This window comes from Bos grunniens, chromosome 22 (genome assembly GCF_055505025.1).
Source record: "Bos grunniens cultivar Pamir isolate PY7600 chromosome 22, Bosgru_T2T1.0, whole genome shotgun sequence".
Lineage (NCBI taxonomy): Eukaryota > Metazoa > Chordata > Mammalia > Artiodactyla > Bovidae > Bos > Bos grunniens.
The window spans coordinates 44,155,883-44,181,857 of record NC_141186.1 but is presented as its reverse complement, the minus strand read 5'-3'; the positions used below and the strand labels follow the sequence as shown (position 1 = coordinate 44,181,857).

General features: G+C 36.0%; 1 protein-coding gene across 26 annotated transcripts in view; it reads right to left on the bottom strand.

The window, feature by feature from the left end:
• Window positions 1-25,975, bottom strand: part of DNAH12 (dynein axonemal heavy chain 12) — a 191,553-nt gene that overhangs the window by 24,808 nt on the left and 140,770 nt on the right. For 25 of the 26 annotated variants that reach the window (XR_015151493.1, XR_015151494.1, XR_015151495.1 and 22 more), the window contains 8 exons: window positions 24,608-24,849; window positions 23,324-23,471; window positions 22,879-23,024; window positions 16,914-17,128; window positions 15,515-15,707; window positions 13,286-13,478; window positions 7,208-7,380; window positions 5,552-5,692 (listed from right to left, as the gene is read on the bottom strand). Coding sequence is in view for 22 of the 26 variants with exons in the window: in XM_086367336.1 (XP_086223462.1) it covers window positions 5,552-5,692; window positions 7,208-7,380; window positions 13,286-13,478; window positions 15,515-15,707; window positions 16,914-17,128; window positions 22,879-23,024; window positions 23,324-23,471; window positions 24,608-24,849 (1,451 nt within the window). In the remaining 4 variants the exon portion in view is untranslated. The remainder of the gene's footprint in view (window positions 1-5,551; window positions 5,693-7,207; window positions 7,381-13,285; window positions 13,479-15,514; window positions 15,708-16,913; window positions 17,129-22,878; window positions 23,025-23,323; window positions 23,472-24,607; window positions 24,850-25,975) is intronic. The other variant, XR_015151496.1, reaches the window with a different exon arrangement.

Here is a 25,975-nt window from a genome sequence, read left to right as displayed (position 1 = left end):
AAGGACTGTTGTAAATTGTTTTAACATTAAATGAAGTCAATTTCTGCTTCTATAGCATGGATAAAACAATCAGAATGGACTTATATTACTGCTATTAACAACTAGAAAAAACAGAAAAAAAAATCAAAGAAACAATTATTTTTAGAAATTGTAATAGCCAATGAAGGACTGTGGTACCTGAAAAAAAAGGAAGACAAGGTGATCCCTATGATTGCCTCAGCTATCTGCCTGGAGGCACCTTTCAGACTATAAAACAGGGGAGGGGGAAATCAAAATCAGAAACTAGGAGTATTGTGGAGTTGAAGAGAAAGAGGTCAGAGTTAAGGAAGGCTGAGGTGACTGGAATTTGTGGGCAGAGTACTAGAGGTGGGAGAAGGCAATGGCACCCCACTTCAGTACCCTTGCCTGAAAAGTCCCATGGGCAGAGGAGCCTGGTAGGCTGCAGTCCATGGGGTCACTAAGAGTCGGACACGACTGAGCGACTTCACTTTCATTTTTCACTTTCATGCATTAGAGAAGGAAATGGCAACGCACTCCAGTGTTCTTGCCTGGAGAATCCCAGGGACGGGGGAGCCTGGTGAGCTGCCATCTATGGGGTCGCACAGAGTCGGACACGACTGAAGTGACTTAGCGTAGCAGCAGCAGTACCAGAGGGAGGGAGATTCATGGAAAAGGAGCTCCAGAAATCTGCATACATATCCTCTTGATTCTTTTATTAAATTCCAAGTTATGTATGTGGATGGTAAAACTCTATGAACCCAGGCAAAGAATATCTGGGGAGCTGTAAACTAAGTAGCTATCGAAACTCACACAGGACTTAAGATATGAGTTATTGCCAACTAGACTTGAATCTTGATTGAACACCAGGACAGTTCAGTGGTGACACTGGAGGGATTATACTTTAGTAGAGCTAACCTAGCTGTAGAATAAAGTCTATTCTAAAACTGCTGTAAGAAAGTGTAAAAAGAAAAGGGCCTGAAAAGGTCAAATGATTCAGTATAATTTAAACACATGCAAAGTAAAGTCTAGAGCAGAATAAAATCTAGAGCTCTTAAAGAAATATTAATAATAAAATAATAATAATAAAACCCAGCATTTACCAAAGTAAACTTCACAGCATCCATAACCAGGAGAAAAATCAGTATGTAGATACAGACATAGAAGTGGTAGAGATGATATAACAAGCCAACGAGAATGTTAAAAGAGCTATTATAAATACGCTGAAGGAGTGAAAGTGAAACATGAACATAATGAAGACAGAATTGGGCAATATAAAGAAAATAATCAATGAAACTTCCAGAGATAAAATATTAAAATCACGATAACCCTGTATACGAGACAGCAAAAGAGACACTGATGTATAGAACAGTCTTATGGACTCTGTGGGAGAGGGAGAGGGTGGGAAGATTTGGGAGAATGGCATTGAAACATGTGAAACGTCATGTATGAAACGAGATGCCAGTCCAGGTTCAATGCACGATGCTGGATGCTTGGGGCTGGTGCACTGGGACGACCCAGAGGGATGGTGTGGGGAGGGAGGAGGAAGGAGGGTTCAGGATGGGGAACACATGTATACTAATTAAATAATTTTCTATTAAAGAAAAAAAAAATATTAAAATCTGAAAGAAAAATTCACTGAATTTTTCTCAGGTTTATAAAACCTGAAAGTATCCATTACCAGATGGTGACTGCAGCCGTGAAATTAAAAGATGCTTACTCCTTGGAAGGAAAGTTATGACCAACCTAGATTGCATATTCAAAAGCAGAGACATTACTTTGCCAACAAAGGTTCATCTAGTCAAGGCTATGGTTTTTCCTGTGGTCATGTATGGATGTGAGAGTTGGACTGTGAAGAAGGCTGAGTGCCGAAGAACTGATGCTTTTGAAGTGTGGTGTTGGAGAAGACTCTTGAGAGTCCCTTGGACTGCAAGGAGATCCAACCGGTCCATTCTGAAGGAGATCAGCCCTGGGATTTCTTTGGAAGGAATGATGCTAAAGCTGAAACTCCAGTACTTTGGCTACCTCATGCGAAGAGTTGACTCACTGGAAAAGACTCTGATGCTGGGAGAGATTGGGGGCAAGAGGAGAAGGGGACGACAGAGGATGAGATGGCTGGATGGCATCACTGACTCGATGGACGTGAGTCTCAGTGAACTCTGGGAGTTTGTGATGGACAGGGAGGCCTGGTGTGCTGCGATTCATGGGGTCGCAAAGAATCGGACACGACTGAGCGACTGATCTGATCTGATCCATTACCAGAAGACTTATACTATAAGAAATGTTAAAGGAAGCTTCAAGGAGATGCAAATTTGAATCAACAAAAAAGAATAAAGAGCATCAGGAATGGTTAACTAGAAGATAAACATAAAAAGTATTGTCCTATAATTTGTCTCTTTAAAAAATAATTGACTATTTAGAGCAAAAGAGCAATGTGCTGCAGGCTTTATAACATATGTACAAGTGAAATATAAAACAATAAAACAAAAGCTACAAGGGAGAGATGAGAGTATATTGTTTTAAGGTCTTATATATATATATAATATATATATATACATACACACAAAAATATATATACATATATATATACTTTTCTCTCTACCCTTATACCTTTTACCTTATACCTGTCATATATATATGCAAATCAAAAGATATACTATAACCCTAACAAATCACTAAAATAATAAAACATAAAATTATAGCTAATAAATGAACAAAGGAGATAAACTGGAATCACAAAAATAGTCAAAGAAAAACAGAAAATGAGGAAATGCAATAAAGAACAGATTGGCAAAACAGAAAATAAAATCATAAGACAGTAGATTTAAATATAACTCTATTATCTCATTAAATATATATAGTCTAAATGATTTTATTAAAGGCAGTGATTATCAGATTGGATAAGTAAGCCCCTACTACATGCTATCTACAAATCTAGTTTAAATATAAAACAAATAGGTTAAAAGTATGGAAAAATATATACGATGCTAACAGTACTCAAAAGAAAGCCGGAGGGGCTACAATAATATCATAGAAAGTAGATTTCAGAGCAATGGTATTACCAGGGATTTTAAAAGGTCAAATAGATTTATCAGATCAATATAACAGTCCTAATCATTTACACATCTAATAACAAAATGTCAAAACACAAAGTAGTATTGATGGAACTGCAGGAGAAATCTCTGCAGAGATTCCAGATCTCTCTCAATAATTGAACAAATAGAAAAGCAACAAGAATATAGAAGATATATGGACCATCTTAACCTTCTTGACTGTTTTAGAACATTCCACCCAAGAACAGCAAAATTACACAGTCTTTTCAAGAGCACATAGAACATTGACAAAGATAAATCATATTCTGGGCCATCTAATATCTCATTCATAAAATTTCTGGAATAGGAATAACTATGGAGACAGAAAGCAGATGAGTGTTACTGGGGCTGGTAGTAGGAGCAACAATTGACTAAATTGCCACAAGGAAACTTCTGGGGATGATAGAAGTATCCTAAAACTGGATTTTGGTGATGGCTGCACAACTGTATAAGTGTACAAAAAAATCATCTACCTGTATTCTTACAATGGGGAGACTGCATGATATGTCAATTATATCTAATAAAGCTGAAAGAACAAAAGGGTATCTCTATTGAGTAACTTCCATCTACATTAATAGAAAAAGGTGCAAAAGAACATTAACAGTGTATTCCCTTTGTGTAGAAAACCATATACAAATTATATAAACAGATATTTAGATACAGATATATACATACCCTTCAAAAAATTTATTTGAAATGGATCATAGACCTAAATGTAAAATGCAAACCTATGAAATTCCTAGAACATAGGAAAAAATCTAGGAGGCTTTAGGTATGGCAATAACTTTCTAGATACAATACAAAAGGCATGATCCATGACAGAAAGAATTGATAAGATGGACTGCATTAAACTTTACAACATCTGCTCTGTGAAAGACACTGTCAAAAGCATGAGAAAGCAAGCCACACACTGGGAGAAAATATTTCCCAAAGATGTATCTGATAAAGGACTGTCATCCAACTCAACAATAAAAAATGAACAATCAAACCAATTAATAAATGGACAAAAGCCCTTACAGATACCTCACCAAAAAGATAACAAATAAGCAAACTTCATTATCATATATCATTAGTGAAAATGATAATGATATATCATTATCATTGAATTGAAAATTAAAACAAGACAACACTCCATATCTATTTGGTGAAATCCAGAACACTGACAAGACCAAATGCTAGCAAGGTTGTGAAGTAACAGGAAATCTCATTCACTGCTGATAGAACGCAATGGATTATAAGATGTGCACTATATGCTTGTTGGGTCTCTTCTGGGACCTGTTATGTAAAACGGGTTTAAACTTCCACTTAGGACCCATTTTCAAAGTAATTTTCACAGAGAAAATATGAATCAAGAAGGAAAATCTTTTAATAATTTAATGGTCCCATAAGTAAGAAAGTAAATTACTCCTCCAGCACTTTATTCTGCTCAATATGTGCTGGCTTCTGAGTTCCTGCTTCTTCCGGAATGTGGGTCAGTATCAACATTCAGGATCCCAAGGACCACAAGCCAAGATTCCTAAAAAGCTGAGGTGCCACATGGAATATCTTGGAAGACAGTCTCTTACAAAACTAAATATAGCAAATTCCCATCTGCTATCTATTTTACACATGGTAATGTAAGTTTCCATGTTACTGTCTCCACACTCATGGAACTCAAACAGGGGCTCTATATCAACCTAGAGGGCTGGGATGGGGAGAGAAATGGGAGGGAGATTCAAGAAGGGGGGGACATATGTATACCTATGGCTGATTCATACTGATGTTTGAGAGAAAAGAACAAAATTCTGTAAAATAATTACCCTTCAATTAAAAAATAAATTTAAAAAAACTTAATACACTTATTCATGATCCAGCAATCACACTTAGTATTTAACTAAATAAGCTAAAACATACATATATCCAAAAACCTGCACACAAATGGTTTCAGCAGTTTTATTCATACTTTTCAAAACTTGTAAGCAACCAAGATGTCCTTCAGTAGGTGAACAGATAAACTGTAGTATATGCAGACAATGAAATGTTACTCAGTGCTAAAAAGAAATGAATCATCAAGCCATGAAAATACACAGAGAAGCTTAAATGCATATTAAGTGAAAGAAGCCAATCTAAAAACCCTATTTTTTTTTCTTTTGGCCATGCCACACACCGCACGGTGGTATCTTAGTTCTCTGACCAGGCCCAGCAGTGAAAGTGCCAAGTCCTAACCACTGGAATGCCAGGGAATTCCCTGAAAAAAAAACTATTTCCTTATATGAATGGTAGTTCACAGATTTTTTGCTTTGTAGGAATTTACTAGACTGTTGAACATTTTTTGAGTTCTTTTGTATAACCCAAATTTTAAAAGTCGAACATAAATTCACGACTGAAAAACAGAGTAAAAAAACATGATATCCTTCTGTGAGAAGCCACTGATTAGGTTTTCAGGGTAGGTTTTCAAAATAAAGAAAAAGCAAGTAACTTACAAAAGGAGGTTGGCACACAATAAAAAGGAAAACAATAGCTTGTCCTTCTCGAACAGTGACCGGCATATATTACAATATAAGTTGTATGTAAAGTGGTCATTTAAATATCTTAGGCGCTTTTCCAAAATTTTGGATTTGTTACTGAAAGGTTAAAAAAAAGAAAATATATTGAGTCAAGTAAATCTAAGAAAAAATAAGTTACACATGAATTAACATACACATTTTATTTTATCAAAATAACCACTGTTAAAAACATGAAACTACACACACACACATACACACACATACACATGAGTGCATATTAAAAAATGGTGAAATCTGAATAAGCTCTCTGGATTGTACCAATATAAATTTTCTGGTTGTGATACTGTACTATAGTTATAGAAGAAGTTATCGTTGGAAGGGAACCCGCATGCACTATTGGTGGAAATGTAAATTGATACAGCCATTATGAAAAACAGCACAGAGGTTTCTCAAAAAAATTAAAAATAAAACTACCATACAATCCAGCAATTCCACTTCTGAGTATTTACCCCTAAAAAACTCCAAAAAACACAAACTCAAAAGATATGTGTACCCCTATGTTTACTACAGCATTATTGTTTTCCTAACTGAAGTATAGTTGAAGTACAGCACAGTAATTCAGATATATACACTTCTAAAAGTGTTTCCAAAGTGGATGCACTATATTACGAGGGTTCCATTCACATCCTCGTCGACTTGCTATTGACATTCATGTCAATTCTTCAGCTTGAATATCCTCCATCATGTACGGTGAGTTAATTCAAATTCCAAATCCCAGCTGGGAAAGCTTAGGGATTTCAATCACTCAGGAAAGACTGTTCCACCAAGAGCCCATGTAGAACACATATGCTAGGCTCAAATCATATTTTTTTCCTACTTAACAAGTTACTTAATACCAGACATTGTTAAAAATACTTTACAAATATTATCTTTTAATTCTCAAAAGAACTCTTAAAGGTAGGTACTATTATTATCCCTATTTTACAGATAAGGAAAATTGAGGCAATTACAGAAAAGTTAACTGTCTTGCCTATATTCATGTAGCTATTTAATTGAAATTAAACTTCAGTTAAACTGAAATTTACTCCCTTGGAAGAACTGAAATTTAATCCCTTACTCCAGTCTAATTCCAAGATCTGTGTACATTCATTAATTGATTAAAGTGAAAACATCTAGCAAATGATTAGAAATGTGGAGCTGAAACTTAGGGACCTCAAGGCTGGAGGAAGATAAACTGGAGTTGCTAGCAAAGATAGGTTATTGCCTTAGCAAAATATTTAAAAGAAAGGTGGGGAAAGGACTAAAGCTAATCCCTCTATGCTTAAATCTTGAGTAGGAGTGAAATAAAACTTAGAATAGAAGAGAGGTCTGCTTGCTTGCTTTCTCCTTCTTCCTTTCCTACTTGCTCCCTCCCTTCCTTCCTTTCTTCCTCCCTTCTTTCCCATCCTTCCTTCCTTCACTTCTTCCTTCATTCCTTCACTTCTTCCTTCATTCCTTCACTTTCCCATATTTTGTAATCATCAATAATGAATATGTATTATATATAAATAATAAGAAAAGCTATATATTTTAAATAGAAAGGATGGTGAAAATACAACCTAGGGAGAATGAATGATGCTAGAGAATGTTTACCTGTCATGAATAGAGTTGATATAAAGGTTCACAAACCAGATGAGAGAGTACTGGTACATGGGATCGATGTTAGCCAGGTCTGCAATGCTAAAGAATAACACTGATGAATGTTTAGCAATAGGTCTATAACCTTCTCGAGACTCTGCTATTTTGAGTTCTGTTTTTTCTGCAATCTGGAAGAAGAGAAAAATCAAGATGAAGAAATAAGAGATGTGTTTTAATTATATATATTTCATACAATGAAATTTATATTAAAAATATCCCCTAAGTTAATGACAAAATTATACGGGCATGGATTACATGAAAGGGCTTTATTATGCAAACATCTATAAAGAAAGAAAGGGAAAGAAAGGAAGTAAAGAACTAGGGAGACAGGGAAGAGAATGAAGAGAGAGTGGAAAGAAGGAAGGTAAAAGAAAGAAAAATATCTTTACAGATCAAAGGTGTAACTACCCATCAATTATCTCTTTCTTATTTGAGGACAACAAAGCTGTCAATCTCTGCTTATTCTTTGCCTTAATCTGACATGTATCTACTATTGTCACTCACCCTCTTTCAAACCTAGACAGCATACTAAAAAGCAGAGACATCACTTTGCCAACAAAGTTCCGGATAGTCAAAGCTATGATTTTTCTAGTAATCACATAAGTGTGAGAGAGGTGGACCGTAAAGAAGGCTGAGTGCGGAAGAACTGATGCTTTCAAACTATGGTGCTGGAGAAGATTCTTGAGAGTCCCTTGGACAGCTAGAAGATCAAATCTGTCAATCCTAAAGGAAATCAACCCTGAATCATTGGAAGGACTGATGCTGAAGCTGAAGCACCAGTGCTTAGGCCATCTGATGTGAAGAGCTGACTCATTAGAAAAGACCCTGATGCTGTGAAAGATTGAGGACGGGAGAAGAGGGTGACAGAGGATGAGATGGTTGAATGGCATCGCCAACTCAATGGACATGAGTTTGAGCAAACTCAGGGAGATAGGGAAGGACAGGCAAGCATGATGTGCTACAGTCTATGTGGTTGCAAAGAATCCAACATGACTTAGTGACTGAACACCCTCTTTTAATAGGTCAGAGACAGAGGGAGAAGGAGAGAGAGAGAAAGTGTGTATATGTGTATGGTTTAAGGCACCAACATGTTACCAGAACCCAGCACAAAGTCTAGCAAATCAAGAATTTGGAAGTATTTGTTGGCTGTTTATTCGTTGTTATTGTTACATTAAGAACATCTTTTTTTTTTCAGTGAGATTCTCATAATTTTAACTTTTTTCTAATAGGGGTATAGATAGATAGATATTCAACCTCCAAAAGAAAAAAAAAAATTTCTTCAAGACAACAGTCATTCCAATGACAACTCAGTATGCTAGGGTGATATTCTATAGGAAAAACGTATAGAGCACTTTTCCAACCCACTCTCCCTTCTTTGGACATGCTGTCCACAAACTCTGCTGAATAAGTTGCCTATGTAGCCACATTTATACTGAATGATCCTGTTTTAAGCTGATTCAATCAGGTGGTAGGGACAGAACCGGACCCAATATTAGCTAATACATTTTCCCTCCAGAGAATTAGATCTTCAGGAGCATCAAAAACTGCAATCAGGTGGTGCTCAGCCTTAGAGCTAAAAGGTAATGGTATCAGAGTTGGTTTATATGTGCAAGATAAAAGTATAAAGTAACAGTACAGAAGTTTTACAGAAAAGAACTTGGTCTCCAGATGGAGCAGAATGAAGCATGTATGAGGACCACACAACCTTAGAGAAAAGGAGAGACAAAGAGCATAGAAATTTAACACTTTCCCTTCATTCCTGAGGCCTACATGTACTTCCTACACTGGGGAAAATAAAATATCCCCAATTTGAGTGGGTTTGTGTTCCTTACAAGCAAACTTTCCCCCAAATTACAGTATAACTACAATTAAAAGTAAGTTTTGAAGCTCCATCTTGACTATAACTAAAACAAAGTTATCAACAATGGAAATGAATGACACCTTTACAAAATAAAGTATGATCTTAGTATTCTCATTTAAATCTTCTGTTATTTAACCCTTAATTTTTCAGCCAAGTACTATTTACCACTGCAGTGATCAACACAAATAAATGATTACTTTTTAGTCATCAATGCAAAAAAATGATTACTTTTCAGCGATCAGTGCAAAAAAATAGAGGAAAACAACAGAATGGGAGAGACTAGAGATCTCTTCAAGAAAATTAGAGATACCAAAGGAACATTTCATGCAAAGATGGGCACAATAAAGGACAGAAATCGGATGGACCTAACAGAAGCAGAAGATACTAAGGAGAGGTAGCAAGAACTATACAAAAAAGAACTTCATGATCCAGAGGACCACAATGGTGTGATCACTTGCCTAGAGCCAGTCATCCTGGAGTCTGAATTCAAGTGAACTTTAGAAAGCATCACTACAAACAAAGCTAGTGGAGGTCATGGAATTCCAGGTAAGCTATTTCAAGTCCTGAAAGATGATACTGTTAAAGTGCTGCACTCAATACGTCAGCAAATTTGGAAAACTCAACAGTGGCCATAGGATTGGAAGAGGTCAGTTTTCATTCCAATTCCAAAGAAAGGCAATGCCAAACAATGTTCAAACTACTGCACAATTGCACTCATCTCACACGCTAGCAAAGTAATGCTCAAAATTCTCCAAGCCAGGCTTCAACAGTATGTGAATTAAGAACTTCCAGATGCTCAAGCTGGATTTAGAAAATACAAAGGAACCAGACATCAAAATGCCAACATCTGTTGGATCATCAAAAAAGCAAGAGAGTTCCAGAAAGACATCTCTTTGACTATGCCAAAGCCTTTGATTGTGTGGATCACAACAAAATGCAGAAAATTCCTAAAGAGATGGGAATACCAGACTGCCTGACTTGCCTCTTGAGAAATCTGTACGCAGGTCAGGAAGTAACAGTTAGAAATGGACATGGAACAACAGACTGGTTCCAAATAGGGAAAGGAGTACATCAAGGCTGTATATTGTCACCCTGCTTATTTAACTTATATGCAGAGTACATCATGTGAAATGTACTGGACTGGATGAAGCATAAGCTGGAATCAAGACTGCCAGAAGAAATATCAATAACCTCAGATATGCAGATGACACCACCCTTATGGCAGAAAGTGAAGAGGAACTAAAGAGCCTCTTGATGAAAGTGGAAGAGGAGAGTGAAAAGATGGCTTAAAACTCAAATGAGCTGACTCATTTGAAAAGACCCTGATGGGGGAAAGATTGAGGACAGGAGGAAGAGGGACAACAGAGGATGAGATGGTTAGATGGCATCACTGACTCAATGGACATGAGTTTGGGTAGGCTCTGGGAGTTGGTTCTGGACAGGGAGGTCTGGCGTGCTGCAGCTCGTGGGGTCACAAAGAGTCAGACACAACTGAGCGACTGAACTGAACTGAACTGAAAACTCAACATTTAAAAAACAAAGATCATGGCATTCAGTCCCATCACTTCATGGCAAATAGATGGAAACAGCGAGAGACTTTATTTTCTTGGGCTCCAAAATCACTGCATATGGTGACTGCAGCCATGAAATTAAAAGATGCTTGCTCCTTAGAAGGGAAGTTATGACCAACCTAGACAGCATATTAAAAAGCAGAGACATTACTTTGCCAACAAAGGTCTGTCTAGTCAAAGCTATGGTTTTTCCAGTACTTATGTATGGATGTGAGAGTTGGACTATAAACAAAGCTGAGCACCGAAGAATTGACGCTTTTGAACTGTGGTGTTGGAAAAGACTCTTAAGGGTCCCTTGGACTGCAAGGAGATCCAACCTGTCCATCCTAAAGGAAATCAGCCCTGAATATTTATTGGAAGGACTGATGCTGAAACTAAAACTCCAATACTTTGGCCACCTGATGGGAAGAACTGACTCACTGGAAAAGACCCTGATGCTGGGAAAGATTGAAGGTGGGAGGAGAAGGGGACAACAGAGGATGAGATGGCTGGATGGCATCTCCGACTCAATGGACATGAGTTTGAGTAAACTCCGGGAGTTGGCGACGGACAGGGAGGCCTGGCGTGCTACAGTCCATGAGGTGGCAAAGAGTTGGACATGACTGAGCTACTGAACTGAACTGAACCGAACTGAACCGAACCATTTACCATTCAGTTCAGTTCAGTTCAGTTTGCTTACTGTTAATGGTAAATGTTAATTTACATTACATTTACCATTAACAGTAAGAAGAGTAAATAATAATTTAACTCAGGTTCCAAGGCTTGCTCTATAGTATATTTATAAATAGCATTACATTTACATATACTTGAACCCTTAGTATGAACACATAGAGATTTTTTATTAATTGTTATTAATTACCTAAAATCAAACAATTTGTTATTTTCTAACAAATAAACATTGTGAGCATATGATGTTAAAAAATTGAAGTGTGAAATTCACCAGGAGGAGAATTTATTATCTGTAAAAATTTCCTGATATTTATATATATTATATATTTATACAGTAATATTTATATATTTTATATTTATATATACTTCCCTAGAATCCACTAGAATGTATTTTAGTCATGACAACTTTTGTTGGGGGGAAACCTCTGGAACCTATAGAACAAATCCTTAAAGTTTCACTTGTGTTTGTTTAATTTATGGTTTGGGACAAAAAGGAAGGTGGGTTTTAGACTACGTGCAAAGACTTGCTGTAAAGATGTTTTCTGACGTTGAGTGGGTGGAACAGAAGTCATGGCCATATACAGAGCAAGTTTTGAATCAAAATATATAGAGATTTCTAAATTATGTTTGTAAAGATCAATGAGACCCAGTCAAAAAGACAAGATTAAATTTCTCTCTTTTTGTAAGATAAAGTATTTGAACAAATAAATATTGATATCTACTTTCCTCTTTGAGCCTAATAGAACATAAGCTGATAAATGCTTCTTGTCTTTTCTTTCACTTTGAAAAAAATGTGGTGAGAGGAGAGTGAGGAATGGGCTCTGTTTTGATAGACAGTAATTGGGAAGGTAGACATTATCAAATATCTCAGCCATGGACCCCAGATGAGAGGCTACTCTGAGACATTACTCCTTTTGGCTCTCTTGAAATGAAAAACACAAGCACAAAACAAAACAGTACACCCAGAGAGAGTCATTTCCCTCACATTCACATAAACTAAACCCATCCCAAAGGGAAGTCCTCTCCCCCAAAAACGGGTGAGTGAGGTAGGGTGCAAACAGAAGGATGCCGAGCAATTAGTGAAATTTCTACTTAGGATTCTCCTTATTTTTTAATTATCCCAATACTAAAGATATGTTTAGTTCATTGGGTGGGCTAAAGAGGATAGAAGGGTCTGAAAATCATTAAAGTAAGCCTACTGAAGTCAATCTGTATTATCATTTCATTGTGTAAACTTGGGGCTTAACTATTTTTTCTGGGCCCTGCTCTTCTCAACTATGAAATGCTAAAATGACTAATAGCTAAGGCCCCTTTAACCTGTAACACTAGGATTATATTTTTTTAAGACAATATAAAAATACCATTTGAAAAAAATTTTTAAATACCATTTGACTGCATTAGATTAATTTGCAGCAAGTATGCTGTTGTGTGAGTCTTCTTCCTCCACCTGCCACTCCCAACTCTCATACCTCCTCCCTCTCAGACAGATGACAAGGCAACATCAGAAGAACATCCTCATTAGCTCCTAGAACCACGTACTGTCCAAATAACCAGCAATGACCTCATACATCTTAAGTTCCAACCAGGAACAGAGGCAAGCCAAGTTCTCAAACTGAAGTTTTAGTTGAGGAGTCAATCAAAACTTGAATGAACCTGACTCACTTACCCTACCTATGGAACAACAAAAATTATATTAAAACTTTTTTTCACTCCAAATTTATTTCTTCTATTTATAGGTACCACATAGATGACACAGATTTTGAATGATTCAACAGTAAGAGATATTCTTATGAGTTTAAAACTAGTTTATATGCTGTGGTATTTTATGAATTATTTTCCTCTTCCCATAAGCCTACTACAGCACTTTACTTAGGAAGTGGGAGCAAACTGGACTCCAAAGAATCAAAAAAATTTCTAGGATTCTTTTTTTACCTGTTGTTTCTTGGTTATCTCATTGGACATCAATTTAGCAGAGTCCAAGATTTTAATCGCACTTTCATCTTCTAAAATGTTTCCTTCTGAAGATGATAATGTTTCTAAAATTTTTTTCTCTATATCTTTCAGCTGTTTCTTATTAGCTGCAGACTGAAGAATAAGAGCATTTCGTTCCTCTTCTAACTCTGGTCTAAAAAGATAAAAACATTTGATCTAAATTTGTAGTATTTTATCTAAATATTAGACATCACCATTTTGTAGGCATTTAAATATAACAATTTTGTAGACACGTAACACAAATTAAGATGATTAACCTCTTTAACTTAAGGAAAAAACATTTCCATGAAAATGATTTGAGAAATTCAAGCAAAAAAAAAAGCATTAATTATAAATATGTAAAATGCAGCAATAATATATACTATGTTAAGTCCAAAAATATGTTAAGTTTACCCATATGGCTTAGCTCATTGTGTGAGAATAAGAACTGGAAAAGACACTCAGAATATGAAACTTCTATTCCTTGGCTTAATCATATTCAGTCTCATTTTCAGCATCTCTTCTATAATAGCAGACACAGAAAAGATGACTTATACAACTGGCTCAAAGTAAAAGAATTGGCACTTAATACCTTAACAAAGATGGTATGAAACTTCAAATAACATAATTCATGTTATAGAATATGTTATGACATAGTTCTGTCTTAGATATTATGCAAGTGGGATGAATACTGAAAATAACTAAAGTACCTCATGGTACATATTTTCACTTATAAATTGATTTCATTTAATTGACTACTTGATAGTGTTATATTAAGCTTCAAGCTGAGTCAAAGATTTCCTTCAGGAAGCAATTCTTTTTTTAAAAATAGTTATTTATTTGGCTGTGCTAGGTCTTAGTTGTGGCATGTGGGATCTAGTTCCCTGACCAGGGATAAAAGATGGGCCTGCATTGGGAGCTTACAGTCTTAGCCACTTTAAAGGAAATCCCAGGAAGCAATTCTTTACTAGTAGCCCTTCCAAGGATCATAATATTTTTCCTCATTAAAAAAAAATAACACATGCTAGTAATGGAAAAATAATGAGTTATCCATAATCTTACTACTCCTAAGGATTATCACTATTAATATTCTGGTGTATTCTTTCTCAATCTTTTTTTCATATATATGGATATCCATTCATGTATTAACTTTGAAAAACAAATTATCCCTATCATATATAGTTTTGTATCCTGCTTTTTCATTCTTGTCCTAAGTATTTTATTTCATTAATATTCTGTATATGTCTTTGAACACATTTCTGATTTTGTCCAAAACATACATCTCAAGAAACAAAAATTTTTTTTTCAAACAATCAGATACAAGTCAAAAGTCATGGCACATCACCTAAATCCTATTACCCATACTAAAAGCCCAATATAACATGGTTGGCTTATAACTTATTTGTTATAGAATGATTGTTTTAAAGAATTCTGTATTTATTTAATTTATAATGACAAAGGAGATCAAACCAGTCCATCCTAAAGGAAATCAATCCTGAATATTCACTGGAAGGACTGATGCTGAAGCTAAAGCTCCAGTACTTTGGCCACCAGATGTGAAGAGCCAACTCATTAGAAAAGACCCTGGTGCTGGGAAAGACTGAAGGCAAAGGAGAAGAGGGCAGCAGAGAATGAGTTAGTTAGATAGCATCACTGACTCAGTGGACATGAATGTGAGCAAACTCCAGGAGATAGTGAAGGACAGGCAAGCCTGGCATGCTGCAGTTCACGGGATCGCGAAGAGTGGGACACAACTTAGCGAATGAACAACAATAAAATTTAGACAAGATTTCAGAATAATCACATAACAGAAGTATTCAGTTCAGTTCAGTCGCTCAGCCGTGTCCAACTCTTTGAGACCCCATGGACTGCAGCACGCCAGGCCTCCCTGTCCATCGCCAACTCCTGGAGTTTACTCAAACTCATGTCCATTGAGTCGGAGACACCATCCAGCCATCTCATCCTCGGTTGTCCCCTTCTCCTCCCGCCTTCAATCCTTCCCAGCATCAGGGCTTTTCCAAGGAGTCAGTTCTTCACATCAGGTGGCCAAAGTTGCCATGATGATCATCTTTGTCATGATCAACAAAGATGCCATGATCTTAGTTTTCTGAATGTTGAGCCTCAAGCCAACTTTATGGCCTACAAATATTCTTTTCTAGACTATCTGAAAGTATCTAAGAAAATACATACCTCTCCTTTGCAACAACAATACCAAGTAATTGATCTTCAAGTCCTTCTGGAGTTATCATGAAATTGAGCAAAGATACCTTTGTAGCCAGCTCTGGCATATAATGTGGATTTCTCAACTTTGTGGTGATATAAAACTTGAAATCAAAGGAATACTCAATAATGACCTCACCAAGTCTGATGCAATCAATGCCACCTGTATTTCAGAGAAAAATGCATAATAAATAAGCCAAAGTTACATAGCCTTTCCCCTTCTGTTAAAACCCATCCTAGGTTATAAGTAAAATGTCATAAAGTAATTTCAAATAGAATACAAGTGTTGCAAAAGCCAAAGACACAGAGGCAAGTAAGCAATTATATAGCATGAATCATTAATTCTGGGGTAATATAAGATGTCTTTTCTGGTTGTCATGGAGCCTTCTAAATTAAGATTCCTTTTGATCTTACTTCCTCTATTAATTTTCAATAATGGTTCCAAAATTATTTATATATGACTAAAGCTCTTAAAAGTACTAGAGTTTGACAGAGAAAAAATTTAAAAGCAGAAAGATATACAAGGTGGACAATGTTTACCTAAAGTCAACTCTGGTCCACGTTAACCATTGCTATTCATAGTAATGGACTTTGTGTGGCCCTTGGTCATAAGATAAAGGAATTTCAGGCTGGATTCAACTTAAGTGTGTTTTCTAGAGAACAACAATCTAAATAACAGTGACTAAGGCAATCAAAGGAAGGCAAGGTATTTATTTTAGAATATCTGATACTTGTTCAAATTTCCTTTCATGCATAACAATGACACAGAAGTTTTGCATTATTAAGATATTACTCAGCCATTAAAAAGAATACATTTGAATCAGTTCTAATGAGGTGGATGAAACTGGAGCCTATTATACAGAGTGAAGTAAGCCAGAAGGAAAAACATAAATACAGTATACTAACGCATATATATGGAATTTAGAAAGATGGTAACAATAACCCTGTGTACGAGACAGCAAAAGAGACACTGATGTATAGAACAGTCTTATGGACTCTGTGGGAGAGGGAGAGGGTGGGAAGATTTGGGAGAATGGCATTGAAACATGTAAAATATCATGTAAGAAACGAGTTGCCAGTCCAGGTTCGATGCACGATACTGGATGCTTGGGGCTAGTGCACTGGGACGACCCAGAGGGATGGTATGGGGAGGGAGGAGGGAGGAGGGTTCAGGTTGGGGAACACATGTATACCTGTGGCGGATTCATTTTGATATTTGGCAAAACTAATACAATTATGTAAAGTTTAAAAATAAAATAAAATTAGAAAAAAAATAAAATTATGTAGTAGTTTTCTTCCCTCAAAGATAAGCCTCAAAGATAATCCAATCATCTTTCAGTTTTAGCAACTAATACCAATAAACTTCTACCTTGTTTAAAAGTTTGTCTAAGTAGTAAAGGTTCCAAGGATGGATCCAGTTCTTCACCAACATTTTCTAATAGAAGTGGAGTTCCAAATTGAATACAGTTTTCCAGTGTTCTCATATAGTCTGCATCTGATAGCTTAATAACACTAAGTTGATTTTCTTTCTCAGAGTTTTTGATCCACTTATTGGCTTGACCCTGGGGGTCAATCATTAAAGGCCTAAAATACAATAAGAAATTTTCAGGGGACTAAATAGATGTTGAGATTTATCTAAAATTATATAATTTAAATAATAAATATTCACATACATTATCAGGATAAATCTTCACAAAAGTTCTGTGAGGAAAAGGAAAAAGGAGTTTCATTCTCATTTATTTTTGAAATGAAGAAATTAAGTACTTTGCCCAAGGTTTTAAGGTTAAGAAACTAGTTTAATGTCAGAAGTAGGATCTTATGAATATGTAAGCTGTGCTCTTTCCAATGTAACACATGGTCTTCATAGTAATTATAACACATATCATCTGTTAACATAATATGAAAAATAATCCTATGTATCGGATAAGAATTTAAAATAAAAGATCTACTGGCCTATAATGGATTTCCTTAAGTTATGAGTAGAAACATAAACTAAGTTTCCAAGTTTAGTCTCGTATATATTTGAGATCTATTTAGGAAATTTTTTTTATGTAAGTATGGTAAAAGACTTTGTGTTCAAGAACATACAATTCGTAGTTTCAGAGAATCAATATATGAGGTGCTTTCCTCCTTCTCCGTGATGATACTGACTGTCCTGAGTTCCTTTTGTATTCGGTACAATGCATTAAATTATTTTTTAAAATATTAATATTAACACAGAAAGGGGAATTTTCACTTCATGTTACTTTGGCTTTCCCAGACATTCTCCTTCTATTTCAACAATTTCTAGGGATAAAAATCCCCTTTCCCTTAGCCTAAAAATAAGCTCTTTAATCAACTAATCCCAGATAACTCTGTTCTTTTATTTTCTTTCCTGTCCAAAAGACAAAACAATTCAACAACAGCTGTATGGTTGTCTTCTTTCTCCACTCAAATTGTGCTGAAATCCTATTGAAAACACAAGTTCAGATACCAGTTAAAATTTACTTTGCTATCACAGCAAACAGATAAAAAGTGTTCTAGAAATGAGAAAGTTATTTTGCATACGACTGTTTAAAAGTTGCTAGTAGTTAGACTAGATGCTTTTAGTACCTTTCAAAGTCCTGTTTAAAGGAACATTTTTTCCCCTCCTTTTAAAAAAAATTTTTTAGTTTTATTATTTATATATTTTTAAAAAATTAGGCTAATTACTTACAATACTGTAGTGATTTTTGCCATACATTGACATAACTTTATTATTGGAAAAAAATATGGTTATTTGTTCATTCCCCTACAAAAAGTAATGATTTCTGTAAATTATCTCCAATATTCTGGCCACCTGATGTGAAGAACTGACTTGTTGGAAAAGACCCTGATGCTGGGAAAGATTGAAAACAGGAGGAGAAGGGCACAGCAGAGGATGAGATAGTTGGATGGCATCACTGACTCAATGGACATGAGTTTGAGTAAGCTCCAGGGGTTGGTGATGAACAGGGAAGCCTGGCATGGGGTCACAAAGAGTCGGACACAACTGAGCAACTGAACTGAACTGAACTGATTATAAACTCTAGAGCAAACATTAAAAGTAAGGAATGTATAACCAGTAAGCAAGTAGTGGAGATAAAATGGAATCATAAAAAACTCAATTAATCCAAAGCCAGGTGAAAAAAAGAAGATAAAAGGAAAAAATAACAGATGAGATAAACAGAAAAGAACTAGCAAGATGGCAGATTTAAATCTAAATGTATCAATAATTCCATTTAAGTACAAATAATCAAAATACTTTGATTGCAAGTGAAAATTGTCAATTATAATCTCTATTTTAAAAAATAGGGGGAATAGAGTCATATGATCCCTCCCATTTAATAGCTTCAAATGGGTATTCCCTAGTGGCTCAGTGGTAAAGAATCCACTTGCCAGCACTGGAGACACAGGTGCGAATCCAGCAAGATCCCACATGCCATGGAGCAACTAAGCTTGTGGGCCACAACTAGCCAGCCTCTGCTCTAGAGCTGGGAACTGCAACTACCGAAGCCCTTGAGCCCTACAGCCTGTGCTCCACAGCTACAGAGCAGCCTCCACTCGTCCCACCTAGAGAAAAAACGGTGCAGCCATGAGACCCAGTACAACCAAAAATAAATACATAAAAGCTTCAGATGGTTGGTAATATTCTGCATCTTGATTGTCACAGGGATCATATGACCACAGGCTTTAGTCAAACTTCATGCTGCTGCTGCTGCTGCTAAGCCGTGTCAGCTGTGTCTGACTCTGTGCGACTCCATAGATGGCAGCCCACCAGGCTTCCCCGTCCCTGGGATTCTCCAGGCAAGAACACTGGAGTGGGTTGCCATTTCCTTCTCCAGTGCATAAGAGTGAAAAGTGAAAGTGAAGTTGCTCAGTTGTGTTGACTCTTCGCGACCCCATGGACTGCAGCCTACCAGGCTCCTCCGTCCATGGGATTTTTCAGGCAAGAGTACTGGAGTGAGTCAAACTTCATAAAAGTGCTCTAAAAAGGTTGAATTTTATTGCATATATTATATGCAATAAGCCCGACATAAAATTAAAGAAAAAATAGAGGAAAAAAAGACATTTTCAGACCAGTGCACAAGAAAGACTAAAGGACAAAGACAGCATTACAAATCAGTGAGGAAAGGAAGGATAACTCCATAAACACCGCTAGGGTAAATGGTTATCATTATAAAATAATTAAAATTAGATCCTTACCTTTCATCACATCCAAAGATACAATAAATGTAATAGGGTCCTATTGTTAAACTGCTTTCCCAGTTTATGACTCTTCAGATGGTAAAGAAAGTGCTTGCAATGCAGGAGACCCAGGTTCAATCCTTGGGTCGGGAAGATCTGGAGAAGAAAATAGCCACCCACTCCAGTATTCTTGCCTGGAGAATTCCAAGGACAGAGGAGCCTGGTGGGCTACAGTCCATGGAGTCGCAAAAAGTTGGACATAACTGAGTGACTAACACTTTCACTTTTTCGTTGTCTCACTTTTATATTCCTGACCTATACCAATGTGTTTAACCATAATGGCTCGGCCCCCAGCCATAGGTGATAAGACTAGGGTGGATATTTGTCCCATGCCAGACTAATCAGATTTTTCTCTCATGGGACTTGCAGTTGTACTTAATGATTTGGGTTTTTGTATATTATTCAACAGATGTGTTTAGTGAACTTAGGAACTAAGGCTTCATTAAGGAATGGCCATGTGTACAGAAGAACAGAGTCAGCAAATAATCAGAGACAGATTAATGAAGCAGTGGAGAAAAACAAGGAAGGTAGGTCCTACAGCCTGAGAGAGACAGTAAGAGAGGGAGAGAGAGAGAGAATGATTGAGAGAGATACCAATTTTCACATTACAATAGTCTGATAGCCCAGCTTTTCTCTGAGGTACACCTAAGATGGGCTTCCCTGGTGGCACAGATAGTAAAGAATCTGCCTGAAATGCAGCAGGCAAAGGTTCAATTCCTGGGTTAAGAAGATTCTCTGGAAGGGGAAATGGCAACCCACTCCAGTATTCTTCCCTGGATAATTCCATGGACAGAGGAACCTGGAGGGCTACAGTCCATAGAGTCACAAAGAGTAAGACACGACTGAGCAAGTAATACTTTCACACACACTTTTCATACTTAAGATACTCAAAAGTGAGTAACCAAAAGAGTGAACATAAGTTACATTACTGGATTCTGCTGTCAGGAGGTAGGGAGAGGAGATTAAGCCTCTGTCATCACTCAGCCTAATGTCAAGAATGATGATGGCCATAGATGACCACTTTGGTCCCAACTGCCAAGAAGTGAAGTCTGGTCTATAAGGATGGAGACTTATCCTTCAAAACTGACACAATCCATGACCTGTTGATCAGCCAGCCCAAAAATATCAGGTACAAAGTAGTGACACCACTGAAAGATTACTTTATTAGAAGAGTTATCTTTCTGCCAGAAAATGACAGATTGTTTTCTTCAATTTACATACAACTCTGAAACTTCTGGTTTCTCTGGATTTCCATTAAGCCTAATAGACATTCTGCTAACATTTTAAACTGCTATTTTAAAAATCAAAATGGCACCAAATGCATAAAAAAGAGTTCTAAAACAAAATTAATACTTAGGGTCTAATATTCTGTTAATTAGAACATTCCCTGCTCCACAAGAGAACACATTTTTGGGAATAGCTAATTATACTTCCTCAGATTATAATGCTGCTGCTAAGACACTTGAGTTGTGTCCAACTCTTTGCAACACATGGACTGTAGTCTGCCAGGCTCCTCTGTCCGTGGAATTTTCCAGGCGAGAATACTGGACTGGGTTGCCATGCCCTCCTCCAGGGGAACTTCACTACCCAGGGATCGAACCCACATCTCTTATGTCTCTTGCATTGGCAGGCAGATTCTTTACCACTGAGCTACCAGGGATTTTACCAATTGCCTAGACATTTCAACCTAAGGATGTTCACTCTCAAGTAAAAAATACTATCAATATAAAGGAGACTTAGATGTCTTGAAGTATCTAGTAAGGTTTCCAAAGAATATAAACAAACAATACCTCAAACTTTCAGAATATAAGATTTCTTTGTATCTTTACCATATCTTATATCCCAAAAGAAGACTGAAACTTCCATTACAGTTTTAAAGGTAGTTAAATGTGATATCCTATTTCACATTTCACTTAACATAGTAAGTAAGAATTAGGATTTGGAAGTTAAGTTGTCTGGGTTCAAATTCTGATTACACCATTTATTAGCTCAGTTATCTCACTAAATTTCAAACTACTAATTTATTCTGGGCCTCAGCTGTCTCATTTATAAAATGGAATAATAAGAAGAACTCACTCATAGGAATTTGTGAGAATATAAGGTATTAAAATAGTATCTCATGAATATAAGAACTCAGTATTATCCATCATAGTTTGTTTGACATAAGGTCAAGAAAAGACTTTTATATTAGATGGCAATATGACTAGATAACTATTTACAAGAAAATATCTTTCAGATGAGAATAATTTCCCAAGTTTCCAAAAGTAATATAAATAAAAAGATAATAAAAACCATCTGCAAAGCTCATACAGTTATCACACTATGATAGCAGCTATAAAAGATTTACATGAAATTGCATAAATTATTGTTACAGTATCATGAAAATAAGTAGATACCTAGCTAAAATCAATACACTGAATAGCTAAGAACTGGAAACAGCCCAAGTGTCCAACAACAGGAAAACACATAAACAATTACAGAGTCATGTAACTGAATAATACTCAGCAACAAAAATTAGTAAGACTATGCTGTGTGGAAAAAGCCTTACACAAAAGACTGCATACAGTACAATTTCATTTATATGAAGTTCTAGAATAGGCAAAACTAACCTGTGATGGAAAATAATCAGAATAATAATTTCCTATGCAGTGAACGAGGGGATTTACTGGGATGGGACAAAAAAGACTGTGTTATACCCTGACTCAAACCCTGAGGTTTGAGCTGCACAAGTGCATACTTTTGTTAGAACTCACAGGTTTGTGTATTTTGTGTATTTGTATTAAGTTGTATATATTTCATCGTATGTAAATTTTACCTCAAAAGAAAAAAAATATTGAACTTTACTTAATGATATGCATGCTGAAGTATATGGGAGGAAGTACGTCCATGTCTGCAACATATGTAGAAATACATAAAAAAGGATGAGTTGATGGATGGATAGAGGGATGGACAAGAATAATGAAATGTTAACTGCAGGATCTAGGAGTAGTAGCTATATGGGTGCTTACTCTGAAATCCTTTCAATTTTTCTCTATGTTCAAAAAGTTTCAAATAAAATAATTGAAAAATAAACACTTTATCTTCCTTACCAGCGCCTGGAGTTGTTAACAATCACTCCATTGTCTACGGAGAAAGTATCTGTAGGCAATCCAGCAATATTCCAGGCTCTGATTGTTACTGGATCACCCAGGGTCTTACTCAGTGAGAACTCCTCTGAACACGGGATTTTTTTCTCCTGTTAGAAATACACAGATTTATTTTTGACATTTTCTCTTATCTTGTTGATTAAAATATTTTTAGTTAATATATTATTTGTTGTTAGACAGTATTTAATAATTCTTAACAACTGAAAAAACTGAATGAAAAGTTAGACTATGGAAATATTTTACTGATCAAATAAGAAGAAAAAAAACTTCATATTTTCAGTCATTTCTTTCCTTCTCTATTTTTATTATCAACCTTTCCCCCCAAATACCCCAACATATATTTTAAATGTTCTAAAAATAAACTCTTAAGAAAATATAAAACCATTACCTTGCACAACATGCTCCAATCTTCTGTACATGTTTGTCGAAAGCCAGAAGTGAAAGCACCAAGGTAGGCTATTACTCCTGCTGATATTAAGACATCACCAGTCAAATTTTCATATACTATCTGAAGGTCATCTGCAGCTTGAGACCATCTAGGAGACCAATCAAAGGCAAAACAGCCTCACCAAAGAGAATGATTTAAGGCAGTAATGAAAGAGCCAGGGGTTTCTAGTCCAAATTCTATAACAAAATGCCATGAAAAGTTGGGTACTTGCGTATCTATAAAATGAGGAGGTTAGGTCCCTTCTAGCTCTAATGTGCTATAATATACATTTATGTTTTATAAACAATAATTCACTATTCATTATTAGAATATTACTCATTTCTTATAGGACTTGTTCTTTCAGGATAGGAAAACAGAAACAAAAAAAAATCACCAGAATTTTGTCTAATAATTTTATTCAGGATGATTTGGCCCAGTGGCCCTGCTATTTGTTTCTGAAAAACACAGAAACATTTGTAATTCATTACCAAAAATTACATTTAAGTTGTATAGCAGTTGGCATACTATAGCTAAGGTTGGTATCTTTTTCCATTTAATGAAACTTTTACCATAAAAAGTGCATTTCAAAACCATCTAATCTGCACTACGAAGTACTGTCAAAAGTATGTTACTTTATCATGCTATTCATTCAACAAATACAATTAATAGCTATGATAGTTGGCTGACTAGTATAAATAGATTAGAATAAAGCTAACTGGCTTTGTTACATCAAGTCAGTTATTTAAAATAAATTTAACAAAATAAACCATATATTCACTACTCCCTTCCAAACACTTTATTACAAAACATTTGAACACAAAATTGGAAAGAACTGCACAGTGATCATCCACATACTCACCACTAAGATTAAAACTTGTCTTAAGCCTTATTTGCCTCTTTCTCTTTCTCTCTCTCTTTTAACATTTGAAAGCAAGTTGCAAACACCATCCTTGACACTGAAATTCTGTTAGGAGAAGCCTAGCCAGGTGCTTTATAGAAAGTCCCATATTCTCAACCAGCCATTTAAAAATCAGTAATCAAAATAAACAACTCACTCCAGTATTCTTGCCTGGAAAAATACCATGGACAGAGAAGCCTGGCAGGCTACAGTCTATGAGGTCACAAAGAGTCAGATACGACTGAAGTGACTGAGCATGGCATGGCATGGCAATCATAATACCCAAAGAGAGCTGCACAGTCAAGCCAGACATTTTAAAACATTGTTAAAATGAGTAGAAATCTGACCTCGATTTTTCTCCACCTAGTCCTCCAATTAGTTTTGAGGCTCTTTCAAGTTTCTTAGCACAAAGTTCCACCTGGTCTTCTAAACGAGCTTTTTCCTCAGTTTTCTCAAGAAATATTCTTTCTAAATTTTCCAAATGATGTTCTACTTCTGCTAGTTCTTCTCTCTTCTGATTCAAAAGCTCCATTGTCTCAGCTAAGGACTTCTGAGCTTCTGTTAAGCGGGCTTTCTTAGGAGCCACTACCTGTTTGGGAACAGTACACACAGCTATAACATGTACTATATATAACACTGACAATCAACATAATCCTTTAAGATATCATGAATTTTAAATGTTTATTTATGATTATAAATACATTTATTACTTATAAAAATAAACCATGCAAATTTTAAATGCCTTAAATCTTATATTTTCATATGCAAATAAAGTAAAATATATTTTATCTTATAAAATATATAAAATCATCCTGGACCAGCAAACTTCATCTATAAATAGGCAAGTTACTCTAATAATATGTCACAATATGTAGCACAACAGCATAATATGTAGCAAAACATCTCAATACAATCAGGAGTTGCCTTTGAACTGTCGCAAAACAGAAAAACATGCAACAGAAATGACAAACGCTTAAAAATACATGAATGTGCTGCCTTTTTTTTTTTTTTAGCATTTCCAAGCTTTTGATTTCCTTCCCAGTCAGTTGAGGATTACATTTGTCTTGAGGAGATTAAGACAGTAGCAGTAATACAAAGAGAAATAAAGACTTGGTATTTAGCTTCACTATCAAAATTGAATTTTCCTCAACAAATTGTGAAAAGTGATGCTTTGTTGAGAGAAAAACGATTTCCTAAAGTTTTTATTATGCTCATAAGTATATGAAGAATGGGGTATGGCCAACTTGGTTAGAGTATACTGTAAGACACCAGTATAAGGAACTTACAAAATGACCAAAGAGAGTATATGTCCATTTGAAAGAAGGGAGACCTAAGTCTACTGACACATTGCCATGAGTGAGCTGAAGGCTAAGAGGAAGACTGAAGCAAAGAATCAGATACGATTGACCTGCTTTCTCTCCTCACGGCAGAAATCCTGAAGGCAGAATGTGTTAAACAGAAATTAGGAAGCTTTTCTTCCTACTTTGGACTTTAGAGAAGAGTTTGCTGGATATCTCCCTTCGACCTTTCTATAACAACACGAGGCAGGTACATTGGAATTAAAATAATGTGGAGGTACAGGGCTTACTCCTTGGAAGGAAAGTTTTGACCAACCTACATAGCATATTCAAAAGTAGAGACATTACTTTGTCAACAAAGGTCCGTCTAGTCAAGGCTATTGTTTTTCCAGTGGTCATGCATGGATGTGAGAGTTG